At 40.4% G+C, this 13,544-nt stretch overlaps 2 protein-coding genes across 3 annotated transcripts in view; both read right to left on the minus strand.

Moving 5' to 3' along the window:
- Nucleotides 1–13,544, minus strand: part of ccdc18 (coiled-coil domain containing 18) — a 250,198-nt gene that overhangs the window by 84,325 nt on the left and 152,329 nt on the right. The window lies entirely within an intron of this gene.
- Nucleotides 4,043–13,544, minus strand: part of dipk1a (divergent protein kinase domain 1A) — a 28,955-nt gene continuing 19,453 nt past the window's right edge. The window contains exons 4-5 of the mRNA XM_020530801.2: nt 5,583–5,759; nt 4,043–5,506 (exon numbers count right to left, since the gene is read on the minus strand). Coding sequence (XP_020386390.1) covers nt 4,694–5,506; nt 5,583–5,759 — 990 coding nt within the window. The 3' untranslated portion in view covers nt 4,043–4,693. The remainder of the gene's footprint in view (nt 5,507–5,582; nt 5,760–13,544) is intronic.

Raw genomic sequence — 13,544 nt, forward strand, 5'->3', positions numbered from 1 at the left:
GGTGAATGGCAAGTGTCTTTTCCCTAGGGTGGGCATTTCAAGACCAGGGGACATATTTTTAAGGTAAGAGGATAAAGATTTTAAAAAGACATGAGGGGCATTTTTTTTTTAAAAAACACAGCCTGGTTTATATGTGGAAAAATCTTTTTGAGGTAGGTGGTGAGTGTGGGTAGAGTTACAATGTTTAAGAGACATTCAGATAAGTACTTGAATAAGAAATGTTTGTAGGGATGTGGGTCAAGTGCAGGGAGATAGGACTAGTTTAATTTGAAATTATGGTTGGCATGAACTGGCTGGACCAACAGGTCCGTTTCTGTGCATTGACTCTATGATTCTAAGTGAAAATGTTGTGAGATGCTGAAGTTGGTATCAAACACAAAGGTTATGGATGGTCTAACTCCACTTCAGGTCAAGGAATAAAGAGTTTGCATTTGGGGACAATGATATTGGCTTCAACTTTTCCAATATTTGGTTGGAGGAAACTTTTGCTCATCCAACCACTGAATTTACACAAGCATTATGACACACTGGAAACTGGAGGGTTCAAGAATGGGGAGATAAAACTGAGCATTGCTAGCATACAAGTGGAACCTGATGTGTTTTTGGTAATTTTGCTAAGTGGCAGCATAAAAGTAAAAAAGGCTGGAGGATAGATCCTTGGGATACTCCAAAAGTAATGATGGTCATCATTTGAAGTGTGAGGTGTGCCACAAGATAACAGTTAATCACATGTTAATGCAAATGTCACACGTTAAAACTACAAATGGACTGCCTCTGATTTATGCAACATCCACTGAGAAAAAACTCCAGGAATACTCCAGTAGCACAATATATGCAGGCTGTTACATGACTTTAAGAACAATGTTCTGATTGTCTCAAATTATAATTAATCTTTGAATTAAGTCACCCAGTGTTTTCATTATTTTCCTTGTCATATACAGTATCCAGATGTCACTGATTGTAACAAATGGTGAGAGATCTTAAACTAAGAAGTCCAAGCATTTCCTCCTAATTCCTTTTAATTGGGGTCCTGAAACTTGCAAATTCCTGCTATGAATCTGATTGACTTCAGTACAGTTAACTGTTTTCTCAGTGAAAATTGAGATAACAACCACAACTCCCCAACAGACCTCAGAACAGTAATGTGTAATAGCAAAGCAGATCATTATTTCTTTGGAAATATTTAGTTGCCTTGCTTTGTAAGGCACAATCAATAATGATCGTTACAAAGAGTACTGTTAAGAGTCCAAAGCCACATCTATCTTCAAACACTGCACCTAGTTAAAAGGAGGGTCAGAGAACAAATTGGGAAAACAACTAGATAAACAAGTGTCAAAGCAGGAGGCTTTGCAAATTATTTAATGGCAATTTTAAAGAATATCTAAATGCTAGAAGTCTGAAATAATTCTTGCATATAAATGAACTGATTGACCAAAAAAGTTAAAATATGTCAAACTGACTTTTGTGATTATGTGTCGTTAAAATTTCATGATTAAGCAACAGTTTAAAATGGGAAAAAAAAAGTTGTTTACCACAATGTTCCAATCACTGTGATGTTCAATCACTCAACGTTTTGTGGTTAATTTACAATAGGCTTGTCAAGTAAACCTAACCCTTCAGAATTTATTGACCATACATACTGTGAATAAAATGGATCCGTTTTACTGAAAATGTGACTCACAAGCAAAGACACACAATATGCTGTTTAGTGGATTTATGTACAGTACCTGTTTAACTACATCAAGCTTACAAACAGGATGCCCGAGACTTTTTGTTTTCTCTATAGAACAGCTTACCTGTTAACGATATCGGAACACAAGTCTCCAATAAATGGCACACTTACTGGAAATGAAAGTCCCATCAAACAGCTTAGTATTTATTAAGCTATTTGTCATTGTTAGGAAACTTACTTCTGTGAATCCCTTCTGCAAACTTTCATCTTTCAACCTATATAGCCCCAGGCTGTGTTTTTTTCAATTTGTGTGCTTAGGCATTTAAAATGGTTTTCAACCACTGGCTGTGTTCCTTTGAACTACTTAGACCTAGTCGATTGGAAACAGATTAATTGCTCATTGGTTGATTTAGAGAGGAACAACAACTTCTACCGATCATCCAGCTATGGAAAATTTAAAAATGCAGCAACCGTCATCAGAAGAAATGCCTACTTCACAGGTGTTGAAGAATGCAGCAATGATGTTGGAGAAGATTACGTGACTGAGCCAAGAGTAAAATCGCAGAGATGATGGTTTTGGCAATTACAGCAATATCGATTGCAAAAAGCCAGTTAAATCAGTGGGATGGACTGCTGAAACATGGTAGTGTAGGTAGTTAGGCCAGGCAACAGGGACAGTCAATAACAATGTAACAGTTTGGGCCGGCAGTATAGAAGCAATATTTTTTGGTATTAAGAACTGAGTGAGTGGCAACCATGCAGCGACACTGAGGGAAATCATTATGACAACTAGGATCCCAGACCTGATCTCATGTTTATTGCTAATTGACTGATGACCTCAACTAAGGCAAACTTTAAGGTGCTAGGTCTGTTGTGGGATAAAACAAAGCCCCCAGTTTGTCACCTTTTCCCCAATGAGAAATGGTGTGGCTCAATAAACTGCCACCATCGACAGTCCAAATACATACACTTCAGTACTTTGCAGGATTGCAAAGGAGTAACAAAAGCTTAGTTTGACTCTCTGACTTCAAGGAGAGGTATTTCTAAGTATCCTTCATGACTTCAGAATGTCCCAAATTGCTTTTCATCAGTGGAGCAGTTTTAAGATGCTCCAATATAGATTATAGCTAACTCCTACAAACAACAAATGTGATCACGGCGAGATAGGAAGAACATAAACTGAAGTAGTTGAAGACTATAAGGGTGACGACATGATCATGGCTGTTTTTCTGCCTACTCAACATATTTTGATTCTTTGAGGGGCCAAAAGCATATTCCCAAGCCTTAAGTATATTCACTGATGGAGCATCCACAGCCTCTGGGATACAGAATGCCAAAGCTTAACTTTTAATAACAGAGGAAAATTGTAGTGGGATTTACCATTAGGGTCCTCAAACATGCTCCATCTTTCAATGGCTGATCAGATCTTGGCTTCAACATTGCTTTTCTGCTTGTTTTCTATCACTTGGTTGGACTCCTCTTCAAATCTCAAATGTCTACCTCAGCCTTGAACATATTTAATGATTTGGCATTAATAGCTGTCTAAGGTAGAGAATTTCATAAGCTTCAGAAGAAATTCCTTTTCATCGCAGTCTTAAATGAGACAACCTTATTCTGACATTATGTCCCTTAGTTATAAATTCCTTCCCAAGGGCACACATCCTCTTAGTAGTTAGATTATCAAGCCCTATCAGAACTTTGTATTTTTCAAAAAGGTCCCCTCTCGTTTTCCTAGACTCCGATCAACGTAGCCCCAACCTGCTTAACCTTCCCTTATGATGAACCCTTCATCCCAGGAATTAGTTATTGAGTATTCTTTGAACTGCTTTCAATGCTAACTATGGAGATCAGAATTGTATGCAGTACTCAAGGTGTAGTTTCACGAACATTGTTAAGAGCTGTAGAAAGACTATTTTTATACTTCATGCCTCATGTGATATAGGACACTGTTCTTTTTGCCTTCCTATTTACTTACTGCACCTGTGTACTAACGTTTTGTGTTTCATGCACAAAGAAAGCCAAATCCCTCTGTACTACAGCATTCTGGAGCCTCTCTCCATTGAATAACCTAATCTTACCCACATCTGTAATTCATCTGTCAATTTTTTTGTTCACTCAATTAACCTACCTAATCCCTTTGCAGCTTTTGGTATCCTCCTCACAGCTTGCTCTCCCACTTTGCATCATCATCAAACTTATTTTGTCCCTTCATCCAAGTCAATGACATGGATTGTAAGTAATTGATTCAATTTGTTAGCCAACCTGAAAATGATCCATTTATCATGACTCTTAGTTTCCTGTTAGTTAGCTAATCCTTTATCAAGACAAATATATTACCCTCAACACCATGAGCTTTCGTGTGGTAATCTTTTATGTGGTACTCTTTTATGTGGTACTTTATCAAATAGCTTTTGGACAAAGGAGCAGAAAGAATTTTAGTAGCCATTTATATACATAAAAACTGGCTTGGTATTTTTAAATACTGTACAGTCAACAGGATTAATGAAATGAATATGAATATAAAGTGCTCAATTACAATATTTTTGTAAACCAGCTTTTGTAATCTAATTATATAGTTGAAATTCTAAAGCATTTCAAAATTCTTGCTATTCTAAAATAGAAGTAACAGCGATCTCTTCCTGATTTAGACTTTTTTCCAGTTACCATATAAACATGTAATTTTATTTAAGCTAAAATGAGTGTCAATATTAACCAACATTCTCTTCTGCAAATAAATAGTCATGCTACAAACAATAGTTTTAAAAAAGACATTAAAAACTTCTCATGCTGTGTAATTTTTTCTTACCAAAGAAAAGCAGCAACATTTAGAACCACAAAACGAAAAACAAAATCTCTAGTGGTTTTAGTTTTTTTGTTTAACAGTAACCAAAATGGAAATATTATGAATAACACGGTTCTGTGCTACATGGTCAAACTAAACCAACCAGGAGGATCTGCCAAAAAAAAAAAACCCACTTCCCAAATGATTTTTAATTGACACGAAGAATTTTCCTTTAGTGTTTAGGAATCTTTTGTATGAGAAATTTTCTTCCACAGTAATGTCTTTAGATTGTTTAATATCAAGGAGTGTTCCATTTCCATTTGACTTGCTACTCCTTGGAGAGCTATACAAGAGTAAAGTTGTTTTTCCAGTTCTTCTCTCACATCAGGAGGAGCACCATTTAAAAGATAGTCTTTCAGCAACGTGCAGACTTTGGTCAGGTTTGGCTGATCCAGTTCCGTGGAGCACTGCTTTTTGCTTTGATGACAAGTTGTTCTGCAGTCTGTGCCATAGACACAATCCACATCAGTCTCGCAGTGGCGGCCTCCAATTAATTGTTTGAAACTAACTTCCGGTACAACTTTTCTCATGTCTATCATTTTTAAATCATGTTTAACATTGTAACCAATGTTATTTGCACTCATGTCGCACATAAGGAAGTTACCAAATGTTCCATGAAAGACATCCTCAACAAATTCTAAGAGGCCTATTGAGATCTTAGCTTTTCTGGGCCAGGAGGGAGTAAACCACTGATCCATACTACGCCTCAAACCAGAAGGAATGAAGAACTCCAAAACCCACGGAATAGTGAGTCCATACAGGTAACTGTAGTGGACTTTCTCTGTTACATAAAGATCTCCACAGAATCCAAGAAGTTTTGGTGTATGCTCCTTGTCCTGGAGGATTACCGTGATCAGAAACTCATTAAGTTGCAGTAATGCCCATGTAGATTTTGCTTCTGCGAGAGAGATGTGACCATCTTTATTTCCATCTGCTACAGTGACAACCAACTTGAGTAGCTTTTGAAGGTTTGTCTGATCACCAAGTTTTGCCTGAGGAAAAGACAATAATATGGTCTGTTCTCAAAGTAATATTTGTACTAATTTGCAAATATATACCAAGACCTACCTTTAAAAGACTGTACACCATTTCTCGAAATTCCTCCATGGAAGTTCCTTTTGTTGGTTTGTCAAATAACACCATCTCTTTTCTCGGCTCCATATTAGAATCCAAATCAAAGTGGAAAGGTTCTTCAAGTCTGCATTTTAAGATGACTTGTGATTCATCCCACATTCCCCTGTACACCTTGAAAATAATAAGAGATTTAAGAGCTAATTAGAGATTCGATTGTAAGGGGAACAGATAGATGATTCTGTGGCCAGAAATGAATCTACAAGATGGTATCAGAGATAGTAGGAACTGCAGATGCTGGAGAATCTGAGATAACATGGTGTAGAGCTGGATGAACTCAGCAGGCCAAGCAGCATCAGAGGAGCAGGAAAGCTGACGTTTCGGGCCCAGACTGGGTTCTAAGTTCAGAAATATCTTGGCGTGTCTGCATGACATATGCATGGTACATATCAGTACCAACAACATTGGTAAGAAAAGGAATTAGATCCTCAAAGCAGAACATAGGGAGTTAGGAAGCAAATTAAAAAGGACCTCAAAAGTAGTTCTCTCAGAATTGCTATCAATACCATGTGTTACAGTACAAAAAGCAGGATATATCAGATGAATATGTGGCTGAAGACAGTGCAAGGGAGAGGGTTTCAGATTGCTGGGGTATTGGGATCGGTTCTGGGGCAAGTGGAATCAGTACAAACTGGACAGGTTGCATCTGGGCAGAACCAGAACTGATCTGTAGGGAGTATTTGCTAGTGCAGTTGGAGAGGGTTTAAACTAAATGGCAGGGGGATGGAAATCTAAACAGGGAGGCAGTAGAGAGAGAAACAAGGGCAAATGAAAACACAGAATTGGAAATAAGAAAATTGATAGGTAGAGAATTCAAGCCACAGTGCTAAACAATGTGAACTAGGACTAAAAATGTTAAAATGATAAGACTTAAGGCATTGTGTCTTAATGTGCAGAAAATTCTAAATAAAATGGATGAATTGGTCATGAAAGTAGATATAAATGTATATAATATCATGCGATGACAGAGACATGGCTGCAGGATGACCAAGAATGAAAACAGATTATCCAGGGGTATTCAGTTTTTAGGAAGGACAAAGAGGAAAAGGAGATGGGGTAGCATTGCTGGTTAAAGAGTCATTAATGCAATAGTAAGGACAGATATTAGCTCCAGTGAAGTGGAATCTGTATGGGTAGAGCTTAGAGGCAACAAGGGGCAGAAAACAATAGTGGTAGTTGTATATAGACCCCCAAACTGTAGTGGTGATGTTGGGGAAGGCATTAAACACAAAATTAGAGTCACAAGCAACAAAGGCACAACTGCAATTATGAGTGACTTTAATTTGAATATGGATTGGGCAAATCAAATCAGTAGCAACACTGAAGTGGAGGAATTCCTGGAGTGTGTTTGAGATGTTTTTTTCAGATTAACATATTGAAGAACCAACTCGAGGACAGGCCATCCTAGACTGGGTATTTTATAAAAAGAGTAAGGAATAATCGGCAATCTAGCCATGTGAGGCCGCTTGGGGAAGAGTGAGCATAATATGATAGAATTAATTAAAATAGAGTTATACAGTTGATTCTGAGACTAAGGCCCTGAATCTAAATAAAGAAAACCATGATGGTATGAGATGTGAACTGGTTATGATAAATTGGGAGTGTTACTTGACAGGATGACAGTGGATTGGCAATGGCAAACATTTAAAGAGTGCATGGAGGAACTGCAACAATTGTTCATTCCTGTCTGGCACAGAGTAAAATGGGAAAGGTGGCCCAGCCATGGCTAAGAATGGAAATTAGGGATAGTATTAGATCAAGGAAGGGACATACAAATTAGCCAGAAAATAGCAGCAAACTTAAGGACTGGGAACAGTTTAGATTTCAGCAAAGGAGAACAAAGAGATTATTTAAGGAAGGAAAAAAAGAGATCAAGCCCGAGTTTGCAGAGAATATACAAATTGTTTGTGAAAGCTTCTATTGGTATGTGAAGAGAAGAAGATTGGTGAAAATAAATGCAAGTCTTTACAATCAGAAACAGGTAAAGTTATAATGGGAACAAAGAAAGCATATCAATTAAACACATATTTTGGTTCTGCCTTCACAAAGGAACACACAAATAACGTCTCACATGGATTAATGAGAGAGAGGAAATGAAGAACATCAGTAGGGAAATGGTATTGAGGACATTAATGGGATTAAAGGCTGGCAAATGTCTAAGGCCAGACAATCCACATCCCACAGTATTAAAGGAAGTGGCCCTAGAAATAGTGGATGCAATGGAGGTCATCTTTCAAAATTCTATAGATATTGTAACAGTTCCTATGGAATGGAGGGTAGCTAATATAACCCGACTATTTCAAAAAGGAGTCAGAAAGAAAACAGGCAATTATACTGACGTTGATATTAGGGAAAATGCTGGAGTCCATTATAAAAGATTTAATAGCAGACACTTTGGAAAACAGAGACAGAGCAAGCAAGGATTTAAAAAGGGAAATCATACTTGACAAATCTACTGGAATTTTGAGAGGATTTACCTAGTAGAATTAATCAGTGGATGTGGTTTACTTGGACCTTCAGAAATCATTAGTTAAGGTCTCATTTGCTCAACTTGTCCAAATCATACTGAAGCATCTCTGCATCCTCCATAGTTCACCCTCCCTGGGATTTGGGAAGTGTAATGACATGATCAGAGAACTAGCCGACAGACAGGAAACAGACAGTAGGAATAAAATGAGTCATTTTGTGAGTGGCAGCCAGTGACCAGTGGAATAGTGCAGGGATCAGCGCTTGGAGCACAATGATTTACAATATCTATTTACGAAATAAATGGGAGAACTAAATTTTATATGTTCAAGTTTGCAGGCTACATAGCTAGGTGGGAGGGTGAACTGTGGAGGATGCAGAAATGCTTCAGTACGATTTGGACAAGTTGAGCGAGTGAGAAGATACACGGCCAATCAAGCATACTGTGGATAAATGAGAGGTTATCCAATTTGGCAGCAAAATCAAGAAGGTGGATTCTTTGAACGGTGATACATTGGGAAAAAGGGGGAGGTACAACGAGACTGGGTGTCCCTGTACACCAGTTGTTGAAAGCAAGCATGCAGGTGCAGCAGTTGGTGAAGACGACAAATGGTATATTGGCCTTCTTAATGACAGCATTTGAGTACAGGTGTATGGATGCCTTGCTACAATTGTATAGAGCCTTGGTTAGACCAGACCTTGAGTACTGTGTGCAGTTTCGGTCGTCTATCTAAGGATGGATTTTCTGGCTATGATGGGAGTGCATCAAAGGTTTACCAGACTGATTGTTGAGATAGCAAGACTGATGTATGAAGAGAAACTGGATAAGTTAGAGCTACATCCACTAGAGTTTAGAAGAATGAGAGGAGATCTCATAGATCTCAGGTGATTCATTTTGGAAGGAAAAGCTTGAAAGCAGAATACAGGATTAATGGAAAGAATCTTGGCAGTGTGGAGGAGCAGAGGGATCATGTCCACAGTTCCCTGAAAGCTGCCACCAAGGTGGATAGAGTTGTTAAGAAGGCCTATGGTGTGTTAGCTTTCATTAATAGAGGGATCGAGTTCAAGAGCTGTGAAGTTATGCTCCAGCTATACAAAAGCCTAGTTCGGCCACATCGGAAGTATTGTGTACAGTTCTGGACGCATCATTACAGGAAAGATGTGGAGGCGTTGGAAAAGGTACAGAGGAGATTTACCAGGATGTTGCCTGGAATGGAGGGAAGGTCTTACGAGGAAAGGTTGAGAGAGCTAGGGCTTTTCTCTTTAGAACGACGAAGGAGGACAGGTGACTTGATAGAGGTATGCAAAATGATCAGAGGTATAGATAGAGTGGACAGCCAGAGACTTTTTCCTAGGGTGGAGGTAGCTATTACGAGGGGGCATAGTTTTAAAGTGAGTGGAGGTAGATATAGGGGAGACGTCAGAGGTAGGTTCTTTACTCAGAGAATGGTGGGGCGTGGAATGCATTGCCGGAGAGGGTAATGGAGTCGGCCTCATTAGGGGCATTTAAGCGGCTATTAGATAGGCATATGGATGATAGTATAAGGTAGGGGTGGAGGTTAGATAGACCTTAGAATTCGGGTAAAATTTCGGCACAACATAGTGGGTTGAAGGGCCTGTACTGTGCTGTACTGTTCTATGTTCTATGAAATCTTTGAAATTCTAACAAGACTAGACAGGGTAAACGCAGGATGTTCCTGATGATTAAGTAGTCCAGAATCAGGGGTCACAGTCTAAGGGTACAGGGTAGGCGATTTAGAACTGAGATGAGGAAAAAATTTCTTCACTCAGGGAGTTGAGTCTGTAGAATTCTCTGCCACAGAAAGTGGTTTAGGCCAAAACATTGAATGTTTTCAAGAAGTTAGATATAGTTTTTAAGGGATAAAGTGATCAAAGTATATGGGGAGAAAGTGGGAACAGGGGACTAAGCTGGATGATCTTCCATGATCATATTGAATGACGAAGCAGGCTGGAAGGGTCGAATGGCCCACTCCTGTTCCTATTTTCTTTATTTCTATATTTATGAAATAGAATGGAAGAAATCAACACTGCTAAACAAAACTTCAAAATTAAGGTTTCTAAAATATTTTGGTGTAAATAAGGATTTTTAAGAATGTTGGAAAACCATTTATAAAAAAAAACTTATTTTACATCCAAATCACAACTGACTTAAACAAAGAATATTTAAGTACTGAACTGATTACATCATACAATAGTTTGATTTTTTTAAACATTTTTTTTCTTTATTCATTCATGGGATTAGGGCATCGCTGGCTAGGTAGCATTTATTGCCCAGAGGGCAGTTAAGAGTCAACCACATTGCTGTGGGTCTGGAGTCACATGTAGGCCAGACCAGGTAAGGATGGCAGATGGGTTTTTCCGACAATTGGCAATGGGTTCACGGTCATCATTAGACTCTTAATTCCAGATATTTATTGAATTCAAATTCTACCCTTTGCCATGGCAGGATTCGAATCCAGGTCCCCAGAACATTATCTGGGTCTCTGGATTAATAGTCCAGCGATAATATCACTAGGCCATCACCTCCCTGACATGTGTTGCAAACAAATCACATCACGTTACTGAAACTAATTTTCACTAATTTTTAAATGTTCTTTCGCAAAAGCTCTTCCTCCCAGATAAAAAGGACACAGGATCTTGTTTTTTCCGTTTGTGCTGTCAATCACTTCAAAATGTGCAGGAACAATTAAAGATAGACTTTACTGGATCATCTTAGCATGTCAAATTCTTCAACATAATCAGTATGATAGTGATAAATATGAACATACAGGCAAGGAACAAAACTCAGCCACTGTACTCTTCAAGCCTGCTCCACCTTTCAGTAAGATCATTGGTAATCTGATTTTAACCTCGACGTTACATTCCTGCATATCCCGATAATCTTTCATCCGCTTGGTTATCAAGGATTCATCTATCTCTGCATTAAAAATACTTGATGTGTCTGCATCCATTGCCTTATGACTATAAATTAGCACATCCTTTGGCACTCCTAATATTTCTTTAAAAAAATACTCTTACAAGAAAGCATAATAAGGGTGAGTCATGTTCCTGGTCTTTAAACTTTTTAAATAAAAACAAACATATTGGCTGCCTTGAAACTAACTGGTCCTATTTATCACTTACTTCTTATTTGTGGCTTCTCATTCACCAGCTCTCCGAAGTCCCTTGCTTCATCCCGTGTGCTGTTTCTCATGCTCCTGCCCCCTTGCTGCTTCCGTCTTCTGACCTCCTCATTCTGTCGTGCTCACCTTACCTTATCTCTTCACTGCCTTCCACTTTTCACTTTCTCCCTCTTCTGATTGCCGTGCTGCTTCCCCTCTCCCTCCTACTCTAATTCCCTGCCTCTACACAGGCTCCTCAGAGAGCCAAATGGATTTAAATGCAGACGTCACGGTGCCTCAGTGGTTAGCACTGCTGCCTCACAGCGCCAGGGTACCCAGCTGCGATTCCTACCTCGGGTGACTGTGTGGAGTTTACACGTTTTCCCCATGTCTGCGTGGGTTTCCTCCGGGTGCTCCGGTTTCCTCCCATAGTCAAAAGATGTGCAAGCTATGTGAATTGGCCATGGGAAATGAAAAGCGACAGGGATAGTGTAGGGAGGTGGTTCTGGGTGGGATGCTCTTTGGAGGGTCGGTGTGGATTCGATGGGTTGAATGGCCTGCCCCCACACTGTACGGATTCTATGATTTTATGAAGTAAAGGCAGTATGCAAATCAAAAATATAAGGATGCAAAACCCAAGCTACAAATCTACTCTAAAACCTTAGAGGATGCAGAAATCAGGTAGGCTCTAAGCACTGAATCAATAAAAAGGAAATGATCCCCAACAGGCATTGTCTCAATAAGTAGAAGTGTTGAAAATCTGCATTAGAAACAAAATAAAGTCACGGTCTAGGCAATATTTTAAAGGCAATGCGGGGAAAAAAATATATAATTTTGCGCATGTTTACCACTGCAATTCTCTATGCAGTGAAGTCTCCAATCGCAACTGTTTACTCAGACACAAATGTATGTTGACGTCCTGAGGTCACTCCCAAAATCCACTTCAGTACCATGGGAGGAAATCTGAGTGGTTTTCAATACATTCTCTTGGACAAACAGTAGCCCAAAGACAAGGAAGAGAAAATATTTGCAAAATTACCACATTTTGAAAGATCTCTTTTTTTCCCAAGAAATGCTCCCACTTTTGGTCAGTGTTCTCCCTGATCTATGAATGGCCGATAATTTCAAACCCTCAGGATCTAAATCATGGTTCTGTTCAGATCTACACATTGAGCAATAAGGCCAGCAGATGGTGCTGTGGCATACCGCTAGCCCTGAAATCTCAATATGGTCTGACAAGGTGCAGGGCTGGATGAACACAGCGGGCCAAGCAGCATCATAGGAGCAGGAAGGCTGACGTTTCGGGCCTAGACCGTTCTTCAGAAAAGGGGGAGGGGGTTCTGAAATAGAGAGGGGCAGGCGGATGGAAGATGGATAAAAGGAGAAGATAGGTGGAGAGGAGACAGACAGGTCAAAGAGGCGGGGATGGAGCCAGTAAAGGTGAGTGTAGGTGGGGAGTTAGGGAGGGGATAGGTCAGTCCAGGGAGGACGGACAGGTCAAGGGATGAGGTTAGTAGGTAGGAGATGGGGGTGGGGCTTGAGGTGGGAGGAGGGGATAGGTGGAGGAAGAACAGGTTAGGGAGGCGGGGACGAGCTGGGTTGGTCTGGTTTTGGGATCCGGTAGGGGGAGGGGAGATTTAAGCTTGTGAAATCCACATTGATACCATTGGGCTGCAGGGTTCCCAAGCGGAATATGAGATGCTGTTCCTGCAACCTTCGGGTGGCATTGTTGTGGCACTGCAGGAGGCCCAGGATGGACTTGTCGTCTGAGGAATGGGAGGGGGAGTTGAAATGGTTTGCGACTGGGAGATGCGGTTGTTTATTGCGAACCGAGCGTAGGTGTTCTGCAAAGCGGTCCCCCCGATGTAGAGGTAGCCACACCGGGTACAGCGGATGCAGTATACCACATTGGCAGATGTGCAGGTGAACATCTGCTTGATGTGGAAAGTCTTCTTGGGGCCTGGGATGGGGGTGAGGGAGGAGGTATGGGGGCAGGTGTAGCACTTCCTGCGGTTGCAAGGAAAAGTGCCGGGTGTGGTGGAGCTGGAGGGGAGTGTGGAGCGGACAAGGGAGTCACGGAGAGAGTGGTCCCTCCGGAAAGCAGATAAGGGTGGGGAGGGAAAGATGTCTTTGGTGGTGGGGTCGGATTGCAGATGGCGGAAGTGTCGGAGGATGATGCGTTGGATCCGGAGGTTGGTGGGGTGGTACGTGAGGACGAGGGGGATTCTTTTTTGGTTTTCATTGCGTGGACAGGGTGTGAGGGATGAGTTGCGGGAGACACGGTTGACCACGCGTTGTCGACCACTGGGGG

Source organism: Rhincodon typus, chromosome 10 (assembly GCF_021869965.1).
Source record: "Rhincodon typus isolate 14 chromosome 10, sRhiTyp1.1, whole genome shotgun sequence".
Taxonomy (NCBI): domain Eukaryota; kingdom Metazoa; phylum Chordata; class Chondrichthyes; order Orectolobiformes; family Rhincodontidae; genus Rhincodon; species Rhincodon typus.